This window comes from Gouania willdenowi, chromosome 5 (assembly GCF_900634775.1).
Source record: "Gouania willdenowi chromosome 5, fGouWil2.1, whole genome shotgun sequence".
Classification (NCBI taxonomy): domain Eukaryota; kingdom Metazoa; phylum Chordata; class Actinopteri; order Blenniiformes; family Gobiesocidae; genus Gouania; species Gouania willdenowi.
This window is the reverse complement of record NC_041048.1, coordinates 41,149,851-41,177,003: the sequence shown is the minus strand read 5'-3', so window position 1 is coordinate 41,177,003 and position 27,153 is coordinate 41,149,851. Positions and strand designations below refer to the sequence as shown.

Genomic DNA, 27,153 nt, shown 5'->3' with positions numbered 1-27,153 from the left:
TCAGTGAACAAATCACACACTCCTCATCTTTCTGCTACACACACACAATGACAACAGATAGAAAGAAATAAGAGAGCGTCTTTGTGTGTAACTTAATATCAAAAATATGGGTTTTATGTTTTATGTGTACACAGTGTAGATCTCATGGATCAATAAATTAAAGATCATTTGCCACAAATATCGTCTCCAGCAGCTTTAAGAATGTTGGGAACAACCTTTCAACTGTGATCATTAGTGAGTTGGTTTAAAGCAGTGGTTCTCAACCTTTTGAGTCCCTGACCCCCAAAATAAAGGTCCCAGAGAGCGGGGACCCCCACTGTAGCTGAAGGTGGTTGAACACAGACCTGAACATTGAAGAACAGTCATGTGGAGACAGGACCATCTATGAGGGGGAATAAAGGAGAGATTTTTGGGGTCCATCCATAAAGTCAGTAAAATGATGGTCTATTGTTCTATGAATCTGTGATAACCACATTTATTTATTCATCTGATTATTATTATAGTCATCTTAAAGATGGAAATCATGGTTTTAATCACAGATAAAATGGGTTAAAAGTGACCAAAAATAGTGGAAAAGGAGGTGAAATGGGATTTTATAAACCACAGAAATTAGTTAAAAGTTGCAAATTAGAGTGGATAAAAACTGACAGAAAAAGTGGTAAAAAGAGGTTCAAAGTGTCAATATTGGATCATTTAGTACAGGGTTCCAACAACTTCAGTCAAATTAAATTCAAGACGTTTCAAGACTTTTTATTGCCATTTGACATTAAATTTAAGAGCAACTTCACAATAAACACAATTGAGAGAAAAAAAAGCTGCATTAATTACATAATTACACAAAAATAACAGACTAAAATAATAATGACTAAAATAATCAAAATCACTCAAAACACACAAAATGACGACCCAAATAACCAAAAATCTGTGAACAAAAATACAAAAAATCAAGTCATTAAGAGAAATCTTTGTTGGACAGGCAATTTTTGCTAAATTTTAGTTTTCCACATGTTGCTACAAGCATGATGCACATCTACACAGAGTCCCTCTGCAACTATGTCACTGTTTTGTAGTTGGTTCTACTGTCTTGATTGTGCAAAGTTGCGGTTTTTAAGGATCTGCAGGAACCTTGTAGTAGTAATAATTATTTATAAATGGTGAATGTGGTGAAATTGGCAAAAATAATCATGAAACATGGTGAAAAGATGTTAAAAGAGACAATAATAGGTCAACATATGTGACATTAGGTGTAAAAGTGGTGGAAAGTGTTTATAAGTGCTGAACATGTCTGGAAAGTGGAAAAAATGTGCAGAAAAGGCATTAAAATGTGATGGGGTGACACATCTACCCCTTCTGTTCACTGTTATCTTAATGGTACTCTATTCAAGCATTAATCACGTGTTATTGCAGATTTTCACTCCACTGGCCAATATTAGCAACACATATTATCTTTGTCCTGTCCTCGCCAACTCTTTAGAGAGCATCTTAAATACTGTAACTGTGGTGGTCAACACATGTGTGTATGAAGCTAACAGCTTCATACACACATGTCTAAACGTAGAAATATCTGACTGAATTACACACAAATGCTAAGTTATAAGGTGTTACATCTATGGGTCACATCCAGCTCTGTAGAGTGCTCACAAACTTCTTCCTTCTCCATTTGTTCTTCACCAACATTCAACAAATGGAGCAGCAACAAGTTGACCTGCTTTTCCTGGTTCTAAAGCTCTGGTTTGGGCCCTCACCTGTTCTCCTGATCACCCACAATGCCGTGCACGCTACGTCATCTCTGACACTTCCTGTTCTTACTCCACGCCAAACACGAAGTGTGTTCACAGTGAACCTAATCACTCTAGACTTCAATTGGAAACGCTCTGAGACCCACAGAAACAATCACTATAGAATTCTCCTGTTTGATCTGCTCTAGACTTGGTTTGTGTTCACACCGACCAAACGAGGAGGACTATCAGACCAGGTTTCTGCTACTCTGCCTAGAGAAGTCTCTACTCCAGTAACTGGTTACAGTAACTGGTTAGCTCATGGAACTGCACCAGAGGCTTTTTGGCGCAGATCAGAAGTTGTTCTCTGAATGTAAACCCAGACAAACCAAGAAGATCAAATGATCAGCTGTTCTCCACCCACTCTGAGACTAAACCGGTGTGAACGCACCTTAAAAGTGCTTCATGAACACAAACGGAGCCAAATCAAGGTACTGAAATTATTCTCTTGTTTTGAGCGTATTTAGTCCAGGACTAAACCGGTGTGAAAGGACCCTTAACACTCACATGGCCCACATCCCACCCCAGAGATCCAAGAGCCTTGTTAGGTCAGAGGCTGTTCATTGTGAGACGAGCTCAGGAGCTTTTATGCTGAGAGAGAACAGGAATGTTGATGCTGAGGAGGGGCCTCACCACAGGGGGTACACAGGGATTACAAGAGACCTGGGACTCTGCCTCTTACTGCCTGTGTGTGTGTGTGTGTGTGTGTGTGTGTGTGTGTGTGTGTGTGTGTGTGTGCGTGTGTGTGTGTGTGTGTGTGTGTGTGTGTGTGTGTTGACGTGCCAAACCTTTTCTAAATCCAGAAAATATCATTTTAATCTTTTTTTTAATCTGTAAAAAAAGATATAAATACACTTTTGACGTGAGAAATTCCTCTTTTTTCAACTTGAAAATGTGTGCTCCTGCTTACTGCTAGTTATTTAATGAATAAAAACTATTTTTGAGTCATCGTCCCTTGTCTGTACACACTGACTCTATTATGAATGTTGAATTTGAAGTACTTCTACTGGTTTTTGGCCAGTAAGACCTTTTCAGCCAGTGACCTCCAAAATAAAAGTTGTCAATATTGGCTTAAAAGTGGCAGGAAAAAAGTAGGAATAATTGGTTTAAACTGGCAAATAATAAGGAATCATGACAAATGGTGAATGTGGTTAAAATGGCAAAAATAAGCATGAAATATGGTGAAGAAGTTAAAAGTCACAATAATGGGTCACATATGTGGGAAAAGTGGTGGAAAGGGTTTATAAGTGCTGAAAATGTGCAGAAAAGGCATTGAAATGTGTTGTAGAAGTGTCAGACATAGAATTAATGTAGCAAAAATGCATTAAAAGGAGGAAAAACATGGCAAAAAAAGTGATGAAAATAGATTAAAATATGGTGAGTTTGGTGTAGTTGCAGAAAAATGGTAAAAATAAGCAAAAATAGGCTCAAATTGATCAAGAAAATATTCTTAGTTTCTTAAAGGCATCTGACAACCCCCTCCCAGTGTCTGATGACCCCAAATGGGGTCCCGACCCCAAGGTTGTGAACCTCTGCATTAATGTATGCTAACATGACCAAGAAGAAACTTTCCTTAGACCTCAGTTACAGCAGGTGAAGATACATTTTTTAACAGATTGTGTCGACTTCACAGATCAATAAATCAACAGCAATTGTTTAGATCTCCAACGCAAACAATGCAATTGTTGACAAATGGAAACATCCGGAAACGGCAGAACTTGTGTGAAGTTCAACAAAAATGTCACAAAGCGACGACTCACTCCGTTTCTTCTCTGGCAAAGAAACGCCAGAATCAGCAGAACAAAGTAAAAATACTTCAACAAGCTTTTCACCATCTTTTAATTGTTCTACGCGATAAATCTGACTCTATAGAGGATCAAATCTGACCCGCAGGAGAAAGTCAAACCAGAATGACCAACTAATCCAGATGTAGACATCTGAGATTCAATGACACTCTACAGTATTAGCAGGACATTTTTAATCCGTTCACTCACAAACTCTCAATCTTTCCAAAATATTGCAATTTTACTCAAATTCTGTCACTTTTTCCCCAAAAATGTAATGAAAAAAATGATTATTACTTATTGCTTAGATATTGTCACTTGCTTATATACTTTATACATCATTTATAGGTGGAACTTCAGGTTTTGTTTTATTTTGTGTACTTTTCTGTAATTCTGTGGAGTTTTGGGGTAATTGTGTGTATTTTTGCTGTTTTATTAAAACTTTCTGTCATTTTGTTGTTCTATTTGTGTACTTTCTGTGATTTTGTATGTTTTTAGGTGTCATTTTTGCATTTTCTTCTGACATTTGTGTTTTTTTAGAATATATATATTTTTTTTTTAGATCAAATCAATTCAGTATCTTTTTCCTGCCTAAAACCTGAGCAAAGGATTTTTAATTCTAAAATGTTGTCTTTTTAGCTGGTTTTGTTTTATGTACTTTTCTGACATTTTGTAGTGTTTTTAGAGTTATTTGGATTTGATTTTTTTTTAATTCTCTGTAATTATGTGTGTATTTTTGGTGTCATTTTGTGTACGTTTCTGTCATTGTGTGAATTTTTGGGACTAATTTAGTGTATTTTTGCTGTCCTTTTAGTGTATTTTCTATGATTTTGTATGTTTTTAGGTGTCCTTTTGTGCATATTTGCAGTTTTTGTTTTTGTTTAATTTGTGTGGTTTTCTTAGAGACATTTTGTGTATTTTTGCAGTTTTATTATTACTTTCTGCCATTTTGTGTGCTTTTGGAGTAATTTAGTGTAATTTTGTTGTCCTTTTTATGTATCGTGTGTTTCTTAGGTCTCATTTTGTGTATTTTTGCACTTTCTGATATTTGTGAGTTTTTTAGAGTCATTTTGTGACCAAATCAATTCAGTATCTTTTTCCCGACGGAAACTAGAGCAAAGGAATCTGCTTATTTACTAAAAACCACCAGTGCAGCTGATTAATCTGAACTGGAGGAGGCATTAAAAGTCTGTATTGTGTGTGTGTGTGTGTGTGTGTGTGTGTGTGTGTGTGTGTGTGTGTGTGTGTGTGTGTGTGTGTGTGTGTGTGTGTGTGTGTGTGTGTGTGTGTGTGTGTGTGTGTGTGAGAGACAGAGGGAGAACCCCGACCTGCTGGGACCCAGCTGTGTGTGCAATAATCAGGAGGCATGGGAGGACGACTGCTGGAGCGCCAACACTAATGCCAAGTGACGGCCTTTCAGTGAAGGAGAACCAAGGCCAGCACACACACCACCATCTTTGATACACACTTTGTGTAGTGTGCGCACACACACACACACACACACACACACACACACACACACACACAGCACTTAGACGAGGGAGAAATGCATTTCCAGAGGATGGGGGGTCTTTAATTCTGACTGCAGGACATTGTGCACTTTGAACAAAGCAGTGTGTCTTCTACCTGCTCTGCTTTAACACACACACACACACACGCACACACAGCTCACCACTAGCCCATTGATAACATTACTTCGTTACCATGGTAACGCACACAGCAGCAGGATTAACATCAACAAACGACTAATGGGACGATCTCAGTGTTGTCATGTGTTTACACTCCATTGGTTTTATTTAAAACTTCCCATCATGAAGGAGAAGAAAATACTTTTATTAACACACTTTTATTAACACACTTTTATTAACACACTTTTATTAACACACTTTTATTAACACACTTTTATTAACACACCGACACGTCTGACAACTTTGAAATAAACAAAACACACACAGCTACACGTGACATGTTCACTACATACAGTATTTAGAGTCATGGAGTTGTTGTGTGTGTTTTTACTTGTGTTTGTAATTGTTTGTATATTTTTGTATGTTTTTAGGAGTATTTTTTTGTATTTTTGCTGCTGTTTTTCTTCTTTATCACATGTTGTTATTTTGTGTGTGTCTCGAATGCTTTTTTGGATTTATTTCTGTAATTGTGCATATTTTTAGTCATTTAGTTTATTTTAGCATTTTTTTTAATTTTTCTGTCATTTTGTATCTTCTGTATCTGGAGTCATTTGTGTATTTTTGCTGTTTTTTTAATTTACTGAAATTTTGTGTTTTGGAGTAATTTTGTAGGGTTTTTGGAGTAATTTTGCACACTTTTTGTTGTTTTTTGTGTATTTTTCTGTAATTTTGTTGATGTTGTGCATTTTTGATGTCATGTTGTATATTTTTGTAGTTGCTTTGTGTGTTTTTGGACAATATTTTTTACTTTAGATGTTGTTTTGTGCATGTTTATAATCATTTTATTTATTTTTCTGTCATTCTGTGTATTTTCAATGTCTTTTTGTGTGTTTCTGTTGTCGCTTTGTATAATTTTTTGTAATTTTAGTGGCGTTTTGTGTGTTTTTGGACTTTCTTTTTGTATTTAGATGTTGTTTTGTGCATGTTTATTGTCATCTTATTTATTTTTCTGTCATTCTGTGTATTTTTGTCGCTTTGTATGATTATTTGTCATTCTATGTAATATTGTTGTTTAATGCATTTTAGCTGTGTGTTTTTGTTGTTGTTTTTTGTGTATTTTTAATGTTGATTTGTGATTTATTCATGTCTACTATTAAAGATGTTCAGTGATTAATCTTCACTTTAAAAATGATGAAAAACCAAACACTCTGTGACCTAATGAGGGTTAAACATGACGGGAGGTTAAATCCTTTCCTCACTGACTCATAAAAACAAAGTGTTTCATTTGACCACAGTGACCTGTGTAAGGTGAGTAATTAGGTTCTAGAACCCACGTCCTACCTGTAAGTGTCAGCTCAGCAGAAAACAGAGTGAATGAGTAGAAACGCAGTGAAATCCCAGCGGTGAGGAAAAGGAACGGCTGTGTGTTTTGGGGGGCAGTGGCTGAATAGGCTTGTGTGGAACTAAACAGTTGGAATTACGCTCAGCAACCAGTCATTGAGTAAACATACAAAGAGCGACAGAAAAGCTCGGCGGTGGACAATAAAACAGAAAGAAAAGCTCCAGCTTCAGGCCCTGAGAAAAGTGAGCCATTCTCCTGACAAAGAGCCGCTTAGGGATGGATTGGAGCAGGAGAAGAAGAGGGGCTGAAACACTTGTGGGCTCAGGGAGGCTCCATGGGGGAGTGAAAATGGAATAAGCCAGCAAGCACTTGAGGCTCCCGCGGAGCACCTGAATGGGACGGAGGGGCGGAGCTGCGGAGGGGGGTCCGGCCAAGGTGAATGGCCTTCTTTTTGGGGCCAATTTGTCTCTTTTCACCCCACTCGCCCCGCTCCGGCTCTGACAAACGTACAAAGAGGGAGCGGCGCTGGGCCACTCATCCACATACGCCCGTGAGCAGCTGTCACTTTTGTCAGGCGAGTTAATCAAACAAATGCCACCGTACCTCCCGTCTTAACAAGGCAGGAGGAACGGGGGCTGGAAAGGGTGACAGAGACCCCGAGAGATGACATACATCAATTCACCCCATCGCCCTCATCAATAAACCAGCAGCAGGTCCCCAAAAGAAAGAAATCTCCATTAAACTCGTGTTATGGCTAAGGGGAGCTAAGGGGAGCTAAGGGGAGCTAAGGAGTGCTAAGGAGAGTTAAGGGGAGCTAAGGAGAGCTAAGGGGAGCTAAGGGGAGCTAAGGGGAGCTAAGGTGAGTTAAGGGGAGCTAAGGGGAGCTAAGGGGAGCTAAGGGGAGTTAAGGGGAGCTAAGGAGTGCTAAGGGGAGCTAAGGAGAGCTAAGGGGAGCTAAGGAGTGCTAAGGAGAGTTAAGGGGAGCTAAGGAGAGCTAAGGGGAGCTAAGGGGAGCTAAGGGGAGCTAAGGAGTGCTAAGGAGAGTTAAGGGGAGCTAAGGAGAGCTAAGGGGAGCTAAGGGGAGCTAAGGGGAGCTAAGGTGAGTTAAGGGGAGCTAAGGGGAGCTAAGGGGAGCTAAGGGGAGCTAAGGGGAGTTAAGGGGAGCTAAGGAGTGCTAAGGGGAGCTAAGGAGAGCTAAGGGAAGTTAAGGGGAGCTAAGGAGAGTTAAGGGGAGTTAAGGAACGCAAAGGGAAATTAAGGGGAGCTAAGGTGAAATAAGAAGAGCAAAGGAGAGCTAAAAGGACCTAAGGAGAGCTAAGGGAAGCTAAGGAGAGTTAAGGGGAGTTAAGGAAAGCTGAGAAAAGCAAAGGGAAGTTAAGGGGAGCTAAGGAGAGCTAAGGGAAGTTAAGGGGAGCTAAGGAGAGCTAAGGAGAGCTAAGGTTAAATAAGCAGAGCTAAGGAGAGCAAAGGGGAGCTAAGGAGTGCTAAGGGGAGCTAAGGAGAGCTAAGGCGTGCTAAGGGGAGCTAAGGGGAGCTAAGGGGAGCTAAGGTGAGTTAAGGGGAGCTAAGGAGAGCTAAGGGGAGCTAAGGGGAGCTAAGGGGAGCTAAGGAGAGCTAAGGGGAGCTAAGGGGAGCTAAGGAGAGCTAAGGAGAGCTAAGGAGTGCTAAGGAGAGCTAAGGAGAGCTAAGGGGAGCTAAGGAGAGCTAAGGGGAGCTAAGGAGAGCTAAGGAGAGCTAAGGAGTGCTAAGGAGAGCTAAGGAGAGCTAAGGAGAGCTAAGGAGAGCTAAGGAGTGCTAAGGAGAGCTAAGGAGAGCTAAGGAGAGCTAAGGAGAGCTAAGGAGAGCTAAGGAGTGCTAAGGGGAGCTAAGGGGAGCTAAGGAGAGCTAAGGAGAGCTAAGGAGTGCTAAGGGGAGCTAAGGGGAGCTAAGGAGAGCTAAGGGGAGCTAAGGAGAGCTAAGGAGAGCTAAGGAGAGCTAAGGGGAGCTAAGGGGAGCTAAGGAGCTCTAAGGTGAGTTAAGGGGAGCTAAGGGGAGCTAAGGAGCTCTAAGGTGAGTTAAGGGGAGCTAAGGGGAGCTAAGGGGAGCTAAGGAGAGCTAAGGAGAGCTAAGGGGAGCTAAGGGGAGCTAATGGGAGCTGGGGATGCTTACAGAGGATTTAAAACCCAAAGAAACAAAATGCTGGCTCTCAGTAATTATCAGCAGCTTTAAGCAGCTTATGGACTTCATTAAACGGAAGTGAAACCTTTTTAAACACAAACCCCCAAATCCTTTCTTTGCATGGACTGCTGTTCTATTATCATTGGAAAAAAAAAAAAACATTTGTTTGCACCAGAAATCAGTCTTTTATTCTTTGATTGTTTCTTCACCTACAACTTATTACTGATGTCTTTATATTTATTCTAAACACCACAGTGACAATAATGAGTCAACATGTGTGATTCATGTTATTTTTTCCATTTGTTAATTTATTTTCATCACCTCTAATCATTTGTATAAATAAATAAGAAAAGATGGGCATGACAAATGGTGAATGTGGTTAAAATGGCAAAAATAATCATGAAATATGGTGAAAAGAGGTTAAAAGTGACAATAATGAATCAACATATGTGACATTTTCAAAATTGTCTGTAATTTTGTGTGTTTTTAGATGGATTTTTTTGTGGGTTTTTTTATAGTTGAATTTAGTATTTTTCTGTCATTTTGTATCATGGGGTCATGTTGTGGGTTTACTTCGGGGGCCACAGAATTAGACTGAGGGCCACTTGTTGCCCATGTCTGGGTTACACCCTTTTTAACAGAGGTTAAATGCACTTTGGCATCAGAAGAACAACAACACACTGTATGATGTGTTCTGTCCTTTCCTTCCTCACTCTAAAGGACATTAGCAGATGGAGTTAGCACGTTAGCACGTTAGCCTGATTGCATTGTTCACTTTGCGTGGCTGCTGTGGGGCCAGTGAAGTGTTGACGCCTCACCCCCTGTGGTGGCGACACTACTATTTTCCATCAGCTCAGACCCCCCTCACCACCCGCTGTTTTTTCATTTTCTATGTTTTAGGGGTAATTTTGTGTATTTTTGCAGTTTTTTGTGTACTTCCTGTAATCTTGTGTGTTTTTAGTGTTATTTTTTGTGATTTATTTTTGGCTTTTTGTGCATTTTCTGTAATTTTTATAGGATTTTAGGGGTCATTTTGTGTAGTTTTGCAGGTTTTGTATTTTTATGTATTTTAGCAGTTTTTTGTGTACATTCCTGTCATTTTTGGGGGGTTTTGGTGTAATTTTGTGTATTTTTGCAGTTTCTTTTTTTTGCATTTTCTGTCATTTTGTGTGTTTTTGGAGTCATTATGTGTAATTTGTTTGTCTTTTTGTGTATTTTCTGAGTGTTTAGAAGTCATTTTGTGTTTGTGTTGTTTTTTTTTTTTTTTATGTTTTTTTGTGTATTTTTCTGTCATTTTGTATATATTACGGTGTCATTTTGTGGGTTTCTCTGATGTGCTCTGTCCTTTCCTACAGCTATCCTTCTTTCCTCACTCACTCTAAAGCACTTTAGCAGATGGAGTTAGCACGTTAGCACGTTAGCCTGATTGCATTGTTCACTTTGCGTGGCTGCTGTGGGGCCAGCGAAGTGCTGACGCCTCACCCCTGACAGCCAAGTGGTCCGGTGGTGGCAGCACTGCTTTCTTTCCTGCTTGTCTGCTGGTATTTTCCATCAGCTCAGACCCCCCCACCACCCCCACCCCCCCACTGTGAGCACAGCACAGCAGTATAAGGACAACAACAATGTGAAATCCCTCCAATGTGCAGATCAATCTGAGCCTCACAGACGTGTAATATCACCACTGAAAACTGCCCAAGGTCAGTGAAAATACTTCAAATCAATCAATGAGCCGTGCTCCTAATCCCTGCAGGCAAAGACAGATTAAGTGTATAATTGACCTACGTAATCCCAGTATCTGCAACTTTAGTCCCTTCAGCAGGGTGGGTTGATTGCCCATGCCAGGCACAGAGGGGGGGTGGGGGTGGGTGCGGTGTCACGGGGCAGGAAGCTGCGTGGTATATCACTGCGAAGCCTGGATTTAGCACGACTTCTTTTAATCAATTATTCCAAGCAGCGCCGCACTAAGTCCCTCTGCGCTGTCATTTAAGCACATCCGCTTTAATCCAGGAGAGGGGTGGGGGGGGGGGGGGGGGGGGGGGGGGGTACAGGACCAAACTGAGATGAGTTCCCTCTTTTTCACCCCTGACAAACATCTATAATTCCTTACAATAATTATTATCCTTTCAATAGAGCCACATCTTAGTACTGGGGAATAAAAGGCTCAATTTCTGATTTAGGGTTTTCTTCCCATTTCTGATTTTTCCACGAAACGATTACAGTATGAATATAATGTAGTTTAAGAAAATGTACAAAAGATATATTTTTGAAAAGTACAGAAATTAGTAAAGAAAATTTAAATCTCACAGACATACAGTAAATGGTACCTGTTCATTTATTTGTTTTGTCCATTTGATTTATTTTATTGGACTTTGCAAAGGCTTCTTCTTATTCCGTTCAACGAGTCAAATTATGTATTATATTGAAATTAGATTTTTTTTTTTGTTTTTAAATCTTTTTAGAGATTTCTGTTATTTATTCCATTTGTTTATTCATTTTCATCTATTTTAAGTCTTCAAATAAATCAATAAGTAAATAAGTAAAAATTAGGTGAATAGAGGTTAAAAGTGACAATAATGAGTCAACAAATGTCACATTAGGTGTAAAAGTGGTGGAAAGGTTTTATAAGTGCTGAACATGACTTTAAAGTGAGAAAAAATGTGCAGAAAAGGCATTGAAGCGGCAAAAATGGAAGTAATGCGGCAAAAATTTATTAAAGGAGCAAAAATATGGCAAGAAAAAGTGATGAAAATAGGTTAAAATATGGTGAAATTGGTGTAGTTGCAAAAAAAATGAACACAAATTGATTCAAATTGTTAAATAAAGTAGCATATTATTTGGGCCATAATATAAAGTCATCTTAAAGATGTAAATCCTTGTTTTAATCAGAAAAAAATGGGTTGAAAGTGACCAATGATGGTGGAAAAGGTGGTGAAATGGGATTTTAAAACTACAGAAATTGGTTAAATTGCAAATTAGAAAAGTGGTAAAAACGCTACAAAGAGTCAGTATTGGGACAATTTGTTTAAACTAGCAAATAACGGGCACGACAAATCTTGAATGGGGTTAAATTGGCAAAAATAATCATGAAATGTGGTGAAAAGAGGTTAAAAGTGACAATAATAGGTCAATATGTGTGACATTAGGTAGAAAGGGTTGATAAGTGCTGAACATGTCTGGAAAGTGGGAAACAATGTGCAAAAAAGGCATTAAAATGTGATGTAGAAGTGTCAGAAATGGGAGTAATGTAGCAAAAATACATCAAAAGGAGCAAAAATATGGCAAGAAAAAGTGATGAAAATAGGTTAAAATATGGTGAGTTTGATGTAGTTGCAGAAAAATGGTAAAAATAAGCAAAAAATGGGCTCAAATTGTTCTCAAACTGGGCTCCCAGTGTCTCACGACCCCAAATGGAGTCCTGACCCCAAGGTTGAGAAGTGATTTATAGGAGCTCTTGCTACTTTCACCCAGGATTATTAATCACTGCCTCAGGATTTATGAATATAACACTGGTGTAATTGGATTTCCAGTTTGGATTGTTTGTGATGAAATCAAATAAAAAATAAATCCCATTTCAAACAATCCAAACCAACACATTCCCAGTTTACAGTGAAGTGGGTCAAATATCAATTAAAGCCGTTCTGACCCCCAAAGTGTGTCAGAACACGTATTAGCAGCCGATAGCACGTCTCAGATTAACACTGTTTTCTTCAGACGCTGTTGTTTGTTTAACATTAGCAGCATTAGCTTAGCGCACATATGGGCTCATCTGCTGTCACTGGAGGCGTCAAATTCTGACTGATGACACATTTTACCAACATAGAAATATAATCTGATAGTGCTCTAAATATACAGTAGATCCATGTCATAACCCCAATTACACTGTCATACAGTAGAACCAAAGGCAGGTTGAATCCTTCATTTTAAATAACAGGTTGAAGGTTCAGATCCATGTGTTATTGAGCTCTGCTGTATTTTATCTTCACATACAGTAGTGTGAAAAACACAGGCCTATGACACACGTGATGTGATTTAAAACATAATCTTGTTGTTTGGACAGTGGGACACTTGATGGAAATCTTTTTATTCTGCTTTTCTTTGGCGTGGCCAAATGACGGATTTAAACCCGTTAATCCCATCAACCAGTGGAGGAACAAATAAATAAAGTGTCCTGTCGGGTCAGAAAAACACCAAATATCTGGAAAAATAGATTCTATCAATAAAAAATGCTTTTTAAACGTCAGTAAACCTTTAGAGCAGACATAGGCAACAGGCGGGCCGGGGGCCACATGCGGCCTTCGCTCTAATTTTGAGCGCCCCCAAAATAAATGCTCAAAGTAACTTAAAAAAAAACATACAAAATTACAGAAATATACACGATACAACATAAATACACAAAATGGCTCCAAAAAACCACAACACAAAATTAGAGAAAAATTACAAAATAACGAAACGACAACAAAAACAATAAAAACAAATACACAAAAAAATTCTAAAAATCACAAAATGACAAAAATACACAAATTGGCTCATAACACACAAAACAACAACAAAAACAAACTAAATGAGAGGAAAATACATGACACAAACTCACTGTTCTTCCCTGTATTAATGCTCATATTGGTCATTATTCTAAATGCTAACATCAATGTTCATAATGTGGTCCTCGGATCAAAAAATCACGTTTTTGTGGTAAAGGTTGCAGCTCCTCACACAACACAACTAACACGTGTGTAGTAGGAGAAAAAGAACAAGGCAATAATTCCACTGAACGTGATACTTTGTTAAAAGTGTGTATATACTGCCCCAAGAAAGACCAACAACCCCCCACACACACACACACACACACACGCACAGTGTGTGACTGCTGACACACCAACAAAGCAAAGTCAATCGTGACCTTATTCTAAAGAACACACACAGAGACACAATAATACACACACACACACACACACACACACACACACACACGCACAATCAGCCTAAACTTTCTGCTTTAACAAATGTTTAAGGCACATGTGTCAAACTCAAGGCCCGGGGGCCAAATCCGGTCCCTCAGAGCATCTAATTCGGCCCGCAGGAGAAAGTAGCAATGACTGAGAAAACATGAATAATTGTGTAAAACACCCAATAACGCAGTTGTTGAAATCTCAGATTCACTCTACAATATTTCTAGGGGCTTGTAGTTTTCTTTTGCTTATATCACATAAATGCAGTTATTTTTAATTGCAAATTGTAGAAATAACTCTCAATTTTGTAATAAATCTATTCTCACAAATAATTCCACAAAATTCCTCTAAATTACACAAAAATTTGTTACAAATTTTTTTTAAAGTGAATTGAACTGATATTAAAAATATTCCACACTTGATGTTATTTTTCCTTCCTGAAATCTGTGGTGATATTTGGTGAGGTATATAAACAGTATGTATATGTATGTATGTACAGTATGTGCATGTATGTGTCTACTAAAGGTATATGTTTATAATGTGTATTTCTTTTTCTTTTGATTGTGGAAAAGTAAAAAAAAAAAAAAAAAAGCACAGCAGAGCTCAGTGAGGAGTGACAGAACAACAACAAAGACTCCTGACCAATCACTGCACACGTAGAACATAGCAACAGGTCAAACATCCAGCAGCAGACGCCTCAGTGTCAGCCTGCATCAGGACCCAAGAACAAACAAAGGATGGAACGCAGCTCCAGGCCCAGAGGCACTACGGAGGCACCACGGGTCACCACGGAGGCACAGGCAGAAAAATGCAGCAGTATTCATGCCAACACCAGTGAGTGGAAGAACAAGAACCAGTACGCATGCACGTCCCTCAACTAAGCTCAACTAACCACTGAACACCATGATTCAACATTTAAAAACTGTGTGTGTGACGTGTGAAAGGACTTGTTCTCAGGTGTGACCCATAGGAGGAGGATCAGCAGGGGGTTTTCAACTCAAATAAATAAATAATAAATACAAAAATAAATGTACTCACAAGGCAAAACCTCATGTATTCACAAGGCAAATACACATTTGGCAAGTGAAAATTGGCAAAAAAAAACAACCTGTATCTGGATTTGTTGACAAGTTTGTTCTTTTTACAAATGAAATTAAAATTAAAAATGCAGGAAAAACCGAAGACTGACCCTGACCTTAAATTGAAAGGAAATGTTGCTCAATGGTACCAGTCTGAGTACTGTATCTCAATTTGTGGCCAAGTTATAGGGAAAGTTAGTTTGTTGTTTTTTTTTGTGACGTCATGAACTTTGACCTCTACCAATCCGTTTACTGGTAGGTCGTACAACTTCGATCCAGCGAAATAAAATACTCCACTTGAGATGAGTTTTCCATAAATATAAGCATCAAACGTGTACGATAAATATTTATAGAGATATTGAAAAGTTTTATTTTTGACACTTGACGTGACCTTGACCTTGATATTTTATTTTTAGCTCTCCAAACAAGGCAGAACCTTTCTTATTTAAAGAGTTTCCAGTAAACCCCTAATACTGATGCACAGACTACAATAACAAACAGGAGAACGCTGAGCTGCTCAGCTTCGTTTGCCTTAATTTTGGCTTTTAAAAAACAACGGATGGAAAACTAAAGCCTAGTTGTGCAAATTGTGGAAAAAATAGTTTGTCTGATCACCGGAGCTCAATGCTAAACATGTAGCAGCTAGCATGGACAGCTAGCATGGACAGCTAGCACAGACAGCTAGCACAGACAGCTAGCACGGACAGCTAGCACGGACACATGGACATTGCTAACTGCTACATGCTAGCACGCCATGACTGACAAATGAACAAACTCACTGGATAAATATTAATATCTGAAGGAGAGAAAAAGCAACAAGTTCAGCGTGAGAAAAGTGTTCTTACTGTTTATGATGAGCTAACTTATAGCGCCACATATGACGTTTTATTAAGTACACGTAGCCCTAGGGACTAGTCTCACATACAGAGGAACGTAAATGTCTACGTCTGTATCTGTTCTAGTTAAAAACAAACAATAAAGACACTTTGTTACATATAAATGCTTTGATCTGCCACAATAATGTGATTTAACTGAAAATACCTCAAGTTGAGGGCGTTTCTCAGCAATTTCTACAGAGCATATTTAATTAATCGCACATTTTTTAAATCTCTTGAGTACTAATATATATATATATATATAAATAAATGTTTCAGTGCTGGGAATTTATCGCGTTATATGTAATGATTTAATTACAGAAAAATAACCAATAAATCCAAACAGCGTGGAACCGTTCTCATTGCACAAGTTCCCGGTGTATCCATAATACTGATACACAGAGCACAACACAAGAAACAGGAGAACCAGAGGAGACGTCATTGTTGTGTTTCGTGGACATTATTTTAGTGTAAATAAAAACACTCTTTAACCCAGTGTTTGAATGAGGGAGGTCGTATACCCACTTCCACTAAATAACAGTCATCTCCTTGTTTAAAATGCTGTGGCGTTCATCTGTAGGACAGTAAAGTGTTTTTGTGAGGATATCTAAACTCCCGTAGGAGGAGCAGATGTTGAGTTTTACTCACGTCGAACAGTCGCTCCACGTAAACCTCCTCGTGACCTTCTCCCTCAGCATGTCCTGAGAGTGACGGACAAACGTCACATAACCATCGGCCACGTCCATCCCTGGTTTCTGACGGAGAGCGAAAAAAAAAAATATAAAAATATATTTATATATAACACCACTAACTCTAAAGGTAGACCTGATTAGCCGTACAGACGTTAGCTTTGTTAGCTATTAGCTAAACTAATGATGAACTCAGAGTTTGTGTGTTTTTGTTGCACTTTTGTATGTTTTCTTTTCACTTTTATAAATTTTTGTTGTTTTGTTTTGTGTGTTTTGTTGCAATTTTGTGCAATTCTGGAGCCTATTGGTGTAATGTGGAAATAATTTTGTGTATTTTCGTTATCATTCTCTGTATTTTCTGTCATTTTCTGTTATTTTTGTTGTTTTGTGTGTGTATGTTATCATTTTGTGTGTATTTGTGTAGTGGTTTTGTGAACTTTTATGTTATTATATGGAGTCGTCTGTGTGGTTTTAAAGTAATTTTGTGTATTTTTGCAGTCATTTGGTGAATTATTTCTGCTATTTTTGTGTATTTGTTGTTGTCTTGTGCAACCTTTGGGTATTTTGTGTATTTATGTTCTCATTCCATATTTTTTGTGGGTTGTTTTTGTATTTTCCTTGTGCTTTTGTGTATGTTTCAGTAATTTTGCTTGTTTTTTTGAGTTATTCAGAATACTTCTGCTGTCATTTTGTTATTTATGTGAATTTTTTGTTGTGTTGTCGGTTTTTTGGTTATTTTTGTGTATTTCTGTTGTTGCTTTACATATGTTTTTGTTATCATTCTCTGTATTTTGTGTATTTTTGCTGTTTTGTATGTTTAAGTTTTCATTTTGTGTGTATTTGAGTAGTGGTTTTGGTTTTGTTAATTTTTATGTGTTTTTGGAGTTGTCTTATGTGGTTTTAACAGTAATTTTGTGTATTTCTGCTTTCATTTGGCAAAATATTTCTGCTAATTTTGTGTATTTTTCATCATCTTGTGCAATCTTGGTTAATTTAGTGTATTTCTGTTATTATTTGATATTTTTAGTGTAGTTTTGTGTATTTTTGTTGTGCTTTTATCTTTCAGGAAATGAGTTTTTTGAGTATTTTTGCTGTCAATTTGGACATTTCTCTTTTCTTTTTGTGAACTTTCAGTCGTCTTGAGTCGTCTAAAGACGACAGTGAGATTAAAACGTGGCTTTTTTCCTTCCTTGAGTAGTTCACAAGTGTTTTAGATTGTCCGTCACATTTTCCCGTTCACACGAACCCTCACACAACATCGTGACCAAGCTGCCATAGAAGGAACTTTTCTTTTTCCACCTTTTCCTCCGTTGTTAGAAACTCGGGTGTTTGAGTCTCGCTCAATGACACTTTGATGGAATCTTTCACACCTCAGCATCTCCATCCACTTATTCTTTATAGTGGACAACTGGCAACTGGCAACTGGCAGCCCGGGAGCCAAATGAGGCCCTACGTCTAATTTTGTGCGACCCCCTAAAGTAATCTTACAGAATGACTTCAAAAACACACAAAATGACAGAAAAGTAAACAAAACAACAGCAAAAATATTGAAATTTACTACAAAAGCACACAAAATAGCTAAAAATATACAGTACAAAAGTAACAAAAAACATACAAAAATAGACAAAAAAAATAGAGATACATGCTTCTGAAAACAACAATGACAACATAAATACACATTCTGACAACAAAAATGCACAAAATTACTACAAAAACACAAAAAACAAACATTTGTAAAGTTGGAGAAAGAATTATAAAATGATACTGAAATGACACAGAAACAGACAAAAGGACAACAAAATACCCAAAATTACTCTGAAAACACACAAAATGACCACAAAAATACACAAAATGACTCCCAGATCAACAACAAAACACAAAGAATTAGAGAAAAAAGTACAAAAGGAACTCTAAATATACACAAAATGGCAACAAAAATACACAACCTATGCCGAAAACACATAAAACAACAAGAGTTTACAAAATTTTTAAAATGAAATAAATGACAAGAAAAATACAAAAGGTAACGCTAAAAACACAAATGACAACAAAAATACACAACCAACTCTAAAAACACACAAAATGACCACAAAAACACACAAAAACAATTACAAGAACAGAAAAAATAGAACAAGAAAATATAAACATCACAGCAAAATACACAGAAGACACAAATGACAAGATAATACACAAAATGACAAGAGAAATACACAAAATGACTCCCAAAACACACAAAATGACTACCAAAACACACAAAACAATAACAATACACCAAAATGACAAGAAGTTTACACAGTTACATAAATTGGGGGGGAAAAAAAATACAAAAGATAAGGTTGATAACACACAAAACAATAAAAACACACAAAAAACACACAAAATGACAACAAAATACCCCAAATTACTATAAAAACAAAAAAAATTATTACAAAAACAGAAAAGTGTACACAAAATTACAGCAATAATACACAGAAGACACAAAATGACAAGAGAAATGCACAAATTACCTCCAAAAACACACAAAACAACAACAAAAGCACTGAAATATGGAGAAAAATATACAAAATGACAACATGTCCATGATAATGTGGTCTGGGATCAATCACGTTTGTGGCCTCCATGTGATAATAGTCTCTGCTTTACATTATTCCACCTTTTATTCAACGCTGACATCTCTCCATTATGTCCTAAACCATAAATAAGTGGGTTTATGAAGTAATCAGACGATTGTGTTTTAAAACAAACTGCAGCTCACACAGAATAAAGCCTCGTCTGCAGAGCTGTACAGTTTAGCTCTCGTTTAGTTGTAGAAGAAGAATGTGAGACAGTCGAGCTCACATCACACAGTTGATGATGGACTGATGGATGGATGTTGGCAGTGAAGCAGGCTCTGCAGTCTGGGCATGTGCAAAGCAAAGCTAGCCGCTAACACTTTGTAGCGTTTTGATGGAGAGAGAACAGCTTGTTAGAAGATCTGCCGTTCTGACATCCAAAATATTCACTAATGGACTCTTTGAATGATGATAGAAATCATCCATTAACCCTTTGCACTTTGTGTTTTTAGAAGAACTTACCGGAGCGTCTGATTGGCTAGCGCCGCCAAACTTCTTTCACACATCTGTAATGTGTGAATGAGTCTCCGTTTTTCTCATTTTGTACATTAAGAACACAATTATCTGTTCTGACCCCTGCCAACGTTCACGTTCAACCACCACGACAACGCATTCGTTTGGCGTTTGGCGTGCGTTAGCGGCCAAAGTGTTGGCAGCTAACGGGGATGTGATGTGTGCACTGCACGCGCTGCCAATCCGACATGTGTTGTTCAACATGTATGCTACACACGCACAAATGAGACGTGGCCACATGCAAATAAATGGACACGAGGACATTCAGTGGAGAAACACGACAAGCAATACAATCTGGATTTCAGAGCCACTTGTCAACGCTTGGTTAAATATTTTCACATGAAGAGGAAACACAAACATGAAGAGGACCCACAACAACATGCTAAACTAAACCAGTCCCATGATGTCATTATTTAAACTATTTTTCCAGTATTTCGGTCATTGTTTTGTAGATTTTTCTCTCATTTTGTGGGTTTTCTGTCGTCGTTTTGTATATTTTTCTGTTCTTTTTTGTTTGTATTGTTGTCAATTTTTGTACTTTCTGTAATTTTATGTTTTATCGAGTCATTTTATATATTTTCTTTGTCATTTTTTTGTTGTTATTCCTGTGTAGTTTGTATATCTTCTCTTCTCTTCTTTTTTGCTGTTTTGTGTACTATCTGTAATTTTGTATGTTTTATGGAGTCATTTTGTGTATTTTCTTTGTCGTTTCGTATATTTTGTTATCCCTTTGTTTTTTCTGTAATTTTGTACATTTATTTTAGTGTATTTTGGTTATTGTTTTGTATATTCTCTCATTTTGTGAGTTTTCTGCTATTTTTTTCGTTTTATTCTTGTAATTTTGTGTATTTCACTGTAATTTCACATGTTTTTGTCATTATTGTTGTGTAATTTAGTTGTTTTGTACATTTCTCTGATATTTTAGCTTCGTTTTGTGTATTTTGTTTCTCTTTGATGTATTTCATGTAATTTTGTATGTTTTGGAGTAATTTTCGTGTATTTCAGTTATGGTTTTGTATATTTTTCTCTCATTTTGTGAGTTTTTTGTTGGTGTTTTGTATATTTTTTCTGTTATTTTTCTTATTTCATGTATTTTTCGGTAATTGTGCGTTGTAATCAATTTGTGTAATATAGTAGTTTCTCTGATGTTTTTGTGTATTTTGTTTCCTTTTGTGTTATTTCATGTCATTTTGTATGTTTTTGGAGTGATTTTTTTGTATTTCGGTTACAGTTTTGTATATTTTCTATTATTTGTGGTCTTTGTAATCATTTTGTGTGTTTTTTGGAATAATTTTCTTGTATTTAAGTTATGTTTTGTATATTTCTCTCTCAATATTGTGGGTATTCTGCTGTCGTTTTGTATATTTTGTGTATTTCTCTGTAATTTTGCACATTTTTGTAATATTTTGTGTAAATGAGTTTATTTTGTACATTTCTGTGATACTTCTGCCGTCGTTTGTGTATTTTTATTATTCCCTTTCATGTATTTTATGTGTTATTTTTGTGTCTTTGTGGTCTTTTTGTGTGTTTTGGGAGTCATTTTGTGTATTTTTCTTAAACCTCTGAGCTCATCAATGAGGAATGACATCATCACTAATGCAAGGACATCAGTGTGTTTTTATTAGAATCAAATGTGTTTCGTGTTCACGCAGGGAACCATTGAAGATAAATTAAATACTTACAGGTACGTCCACGTACTTGAAGCAGCTTTCACCTAAACACAAAGAATAGAGTCAGAGCCGAAACCGAACAGGATACATTTCATCAATAGAATTTATATTTCAATGTTAAATTTAGTAGTAAAAAACATTTCAATTCAATCTTCTATTTCCCAAATGTATATTTATCAAATTCTACACAAAGGTTTGAGTTACTGACTGAACTCAGGTTTTTTATGCATGCACATGTACTTACTGTGAAAGATAGGAAGGAGGAGAACAGCGTTCCTTCATCATATCTGGAGAGTTTGGCTAAAACGCTCTCGAGGATGACCACAAACTGAAAAAAACAAGAGAGTGAAAAACCAGTTTTACAATAATACATAACAACATCCACACCAGCAGGGGGAGCTGAACAGGTAAATAGGTCAAAGTCTCGTCAAGAGTCAAAAAACAAATTTTTCCATATCTCTACGAATATTTATCGTACAAGTTAAATGCTTACATTTATAAAAAGGTCATCATTTTATTTCAATGAACCGAAGCTGTACGACGTACCAGTAAAAAGATCGGTAGGGGTCAAAGTTCATCACGTCACAAAAAAGAAAAAAAAATCCCTTTTCCCTATACCATTGAACAACATTTTCTTTCAATGTGTGACCTTGACCTTCACTCAATGTCATATTTAAGGTCAAGAACTCCTCAGAAAAGTAAACAAAGTGAGACCTCAACGTTCTCAGGACAACAAAGCTCAGCCAAAACAAAACTGAGATACTGTGCTCGGACTGGTACCATTGAACAACATTTCCTTTCATTGTGTGACCTTGACCTTTGCTCAAAGTCATATTTAAGGTTAAAGTCAGTCTTCTGTTTTTCCTGCATTATAACTTTCAATTTCATTAATAAAAAGAACAAACTTGTCAACAAATCCAGATACAAGTCCTCATTTTTGCCAATTTTTGGAATTTTCAATTTGCCGAATACAGGTCTTACCTAGTTATTCATGTGTTCACAAACAGCAGATACACTACATTACTCCAAAAATATACAAAATGAAAAAACAATACACAGAATGATGGAAAATACACAATTGAACAAAAAATACACAAAATTTATTTTAAAAAACACACAAAAAATGACAGAACAACAGAAGTACAAAAAAGGCAGAAAAATGCACAAAATCACAACAGAAACAATACATAAAATGATGACAAAAACACACAGCGACAAAAAAGAACAAAAAAAAACACAATATACTGTAACACCAAAAATACTAAATTACTAAAATAGACTAAATTACACAGAAAAACTACACAAAACATACAATAATTCACCAATTATAGGATTCAAAATCCTAACAAAGACACACAAAATGACAAATAAAAGACAACAAATACATCAAATGACACAAAAATAAATGAAATTATAACAAAAATACACTAAATGACTCCAAAAACACACAGAACAACAACTAAAGAAATAAAACACAGAATTATGACATAACGGACCACAAAAATACACAAAAACCAGCAGAAGACTTTGTTGTTTCCTGTGTTAATGCTCTGATTAGTCACAGATAGAATCACATGATTTACAGTATGATTTTACCTTTGCCACCAGCAGAGTAATCATCTCTCTCACTGTTTCTTCAATCAGATCATCAATCTGGGAATGGTATTGTCTCTGTGAGAAAGAATAAAATACACACAGTAAAAATAAAATCATGTTTCATTCATATTTAATCATAATCAGATATTTACAAAGAACGAAATAAAGAATGTCAAACTGAGCCAAATTCCTAATTAATTTCATTAATAAGTGTTATTATTAATATTAATGACATGTACCTTATTTAACTCGTACACTAATCACATCAGATCAATTACATTTTTCAGTTACAATAATGTCTTCAATTATTTATGTTTAATTACAACTCAATCATTATTATGGAGACAGGCATTTTTTCCAATTACAATTAAAATTTAAATTATTATTTTCCCCCATGAAGGTCAAATACAAATACATTCTCAATTACTAAAGTTCAAATTCAATTACCCACAATTATTCAGCCTTTAATAAATAAGCCCATAAAACGTAACCGTCCTCTTATGTTAGCTTTCTGTTAGCATCTCTAATGCTAACGAGTCAGCTTTGATCCATTGTCTTAAATCAGCTGTAAAATAAGTTTTTCATTATTTTGTCTGTTTTTTTTTGTGCATTTTTATTTTTTGTTTTTTCTTTTATTTTGGGCATTTTCGTATTTTTCCTGTGCATTTTTATTGAAATTGTGTGTATTATTGCAGCCATTTAGTATTTTTTTCAGGGTTACCAACCTCTTGTATTAGCTTCTGTTAGCATCTCTAATGCTAATGGATCAGTTTGACCCATGTCTCAAATCAGCTGTAAAATACACTAAAAAATAATATCTATCATCTAAATTCCTAGATTACTTTTTTTAAATGGTAAAATGATCCTGAAGAGAAGTGACAGGTAATGGGAAAAGTTGAAATGAAACATATTTTAATAATTAATAACTACATATGTTTACAGGTATATAGAACATAGAACTGTAACATAGTTCAACAGGTTTGCGTATAATTAAATTGCAATTGACAGTTTTTATAGAATTCCCATTCGAACAGCAACAGGTTTTTCAATTACAATAATAATTGCATCATTATTGTAATAATTATGAATTATGCAATTATAATTGAGCCCAACCCAGGGTGAGATCAGGGTTGAGTTCTTGCCCCACACTTACCCAGTCTCTATTAAACTTTTAGGGATTAGAGGAGCAGAAAATGAGCAGCAAAAAAAAAGAAAAAAGCACAGAAATGATGAAGCATGTCAAAATAAAACAAAAAAAAAAACAACAAAAGCAAAGACAAAGATTGACAGAAAGAGAACAGAACGCTGCATGGAACCAAAGAGGAACATTTAAAGGAGCCTGTGTGGTACCTCCTGCCCCAGGTCCATGGCACACAGCTTGGCCGACTGAGCCTTGGCGTCAACCATCACGTTGAAACATGGTGCAGATGGACTGAGGAACTTGAAGTCTGTGGCTCTGCTGCTCCTCTGGAGCTTCACCTCGAACGCAGCTCGAGTTCTTTAACAACAAATAGAAATCAAACGGGAATAATGACAGATTAGAACGGGCGAACACCACGAAACCGAGAGAGAAGAAAAAAGAGAGGAATTGGGAGGAAAAGCACAGACTGCAGTATAGTGTGCTGATTGGTAAAGTTGTGATGGTAAAATAAACAAGCAATAACCACGTTTAAAAAACATATGTTTTTTTTGACCAAGATTTACAGCAATATCTGTGAAATTTGTGATTTTTTTCATAAAGAATTTAATGTCAATGTGAAATGTACATTTAATTGTTAAATCTAAATGTTAAATCTAAATACAACATTTAAATCTAAATGTTAAATCTAAATGTTAAATCTAAATACAACATTTAAATCTAAATGTTAAATCTAAATGTAAAATCTAAATATTCCATTTAAATCTAAATGTTGATTTACATCCTAATGTTAAATGCAAATCTGAAATGTCTGTTAATATTTAAATCTAAATGTTAAATCTAAATACTAAATCTAAATGTTAAATGATTAATCTAAATATTACATTTAAATCTAAATGTTAAATCTAAATACTAAATATTAAATCAAAACATCAAATGTAAATCATACATTTTCTCATCTAGCTTTCTGTCAATTCCGGTGAATTTGCATATTAGCTAAATATTTAGTTTCACCCTTGACATTTAGATTTAATATTGGAATTTAGATTTAAATGTAACATTTAACTTTTATTACAGCAATAGCCACAAAAATGTGAGTATCTGATCTGAGGGTCATATTAACAACAGTTTTTATTGTCATTTTGTGTATTTCTGTTGTTATTTTGTGTATTTTTTTATTTTATTTAGTGTACTTATGTTGTTATTTTGTGTATTTTTTTATTTTATTTAGTGTACTTATGTTGTTATTTTGTGTTTAAATTGTTACTGTTGTTTTCTGTATTTCTGTTGTCATTGCTTTTTTGGATCAATTTATGTCATTGTGTTGTCATTTTGTGTGTTTCTGTTTTCGTTCTGTGTATTTTTGGCATCGTTTTGTATTGTTATTTTTTAGGTGACTATATATGTTTACATTGGGGCGTGTGTAAAGTAATAATTGCTGCATTTTTTCTCCAGTTAATCTGGGAATGTGACAGTTATAACTGGGGGGAGGGGGGGCAGCTTCATTAAGAGCTACACACTCCTCATTTTGAATCCAGGTAAATATCTGACACGTACATGTAGCACATATTTAATAAGTGTCCAACCTTTTAATGCAGGACTCGATCATATCACTGGACATCAGCTTGAGTCTGGTCTCCAGATGTTTGCAGAACTCCTCCTCAGGCCAGTGGAGGTCCCTGATGAAGGTCTGCAGAGCGTCCAGCTTCCAGAACAGATCCTCAGAGGTCCCCGAACCGTTACTGAGAACCACAGGTCACATGTAATCCTCTTTAACATTTAGTCATTGAACACAAACTAAATCAGTAGCCACAGAACATCACATGTTATCGTTCTTTAAAGGGAGAAAAAAAGGCTGTTTTTAAGAGTTTTTCTGTTCCGTAATTTTAGGAACAAATTATAAATTTTGGTTTTGAATCCAATATCAAGGCATAAGTTTTAATAAAGTGCATAAATGTAAAACACATCGTTGTAATCCTTATAATGACTGGTTTAGATTCTAGAATTATAGACAAATGCACTCCAAGAAATTCAGATTATTAAGCAACAAATAGTGTATTTATAATATTTAAATATTAAAGAATAATTATATTATTTAATATGATGTAGAAAAAAATGTTGGGTTATACTTTAAGAAATAATAAATAAATAAATATAAATAAATAAATAAAATAAAAATTTTTTAAAAGAAAAACAGAAAGAACAAAAAAGCTAAAGAAGAAAAAAGGAAAAAAAGATGAAATAAGAAGATTAAAGAAGAATTAAAGAAGAAAAACAGATAGAAGAAGAAGAAAAAATAAAATGAAGGAAGAAAAAACAGAAAAGAAGAATAAGGAAAAAAGAAAAAACAATAAAAAACAAAGAAAGAAAAAAAAAAATTAAAAGAAAAAACTAAAAGAAAAAAGAAGGAAAAAAGAGGAGGAAGAAAAAGAAAATTAAGGAAAAAGAGCAGAAAAAGAGCAGAAAAGAAGAATAAGGAAAAAAGAAAAAAGAATAAATAAACAAAAAAAAAGAAAATTAAAAGGAAAAACAAAAAGAAGATGAAGTTATTCTACATAATTAGATTTATTTGAGAAGCCAATTTGAATCATTTGACTGTTGTTGAATAAACATACTTTAAAATGTAGTTTAATGTCAGTAGTTTAATGTGTTATTGTCATTTAATTCCATAAAATGTGAGATTTCAACTGTTAGATAAATAATTTCAACCTTTTCCTCATGAGACTACGACACTAAAATATTTGTCTAATTGGTGACAAGTCCTTTATAAAAATAGTTACGCTTCAACAGAAGGCGTGAAACATATAAAAGCATATTTTAATATTTAATGTGAAGTGATTTAAAGCCCAAAGGGATGATTTTTTTTGTTTGGTAACAGCGTGTCATCATTAGCTTCTTATTGAAGCTTTTCCCTCTACAGATCCTCCATGTGCTAGCACACATTTCAACGCTGTTACACATGCTACACTGTGATGGAGGTGAGAATTTATGCACATTTACACATGAATCCAGCATTAGAGGGTTAAGGTGGTGTGAATGTGTGGGGGCAGGATGCACATCTCCACAGTAACAACAGTAATGATGGATCAGAGCTTCAGTCAAACAGGGACGGGACACACTAATGACTAATGACTAATACTGCACCAAGAAACAAATCATTATTCACTTTGTTTCATTTCTACTATTCAAGGAAATATTTCACCACTGATTTATTTCATCTAATTGTCTCTGATGATCACTGGAAAAATAAAGATGAGCTTTGATAAGAACATAAAGGACATGAGTCAAAGTCAAGGCCTGGGGGACAAATACGGTTCTCAACCTTAGGGTCAGAACCCCACAGCGT

The 27,153-nt window shown here is 35.9% G+C and overlaps 1 protein-coding gene and 1 long non-coding RNA gene across 2 annotated transcripts in view; one reads left to right on the top strand and one right to left on the bottom strand.

Annotated features, from left to right (window-relative positions):
• Positions 1–27,153, bottom strand: part of cadpsa (Ca2+-dependent activator protein for secretion a) — a 144,483-nt gene that overhangs the window by 8,046 nt on the left and 109,284 nt on the right. The window contains 7 exon segments of the mRNA XM_028446810.1: positions 16,238–16,269; positions 16,272–16,344; positions 21,086–21,117; positions 21,314–21,401; positions 22,670–22,744; positions 24,020–24,167; positions 25,394–25,549. Coding sequence (XP_028302611.1) covers positions 16,238–16,269; positions 16,272–16,344; positions 21,086–21,117; positions 21,314–21,401; positions 22,670–22,744; positions 24,020–24,167; positions 25,394–25,549 — 604 coding nt within the window.
• Positions 1,845–27,153, top strand: LOC114463319 (uncharacterized). Its single transcript, XR_003674083.1, has 3 exons — positions 1,845–1,975; positions 19,103–19,105; positions 27,141–27,153. It is a non-coding gene; the product is annotated as an uncharacterized LOC114463319 (long non-coding RNA).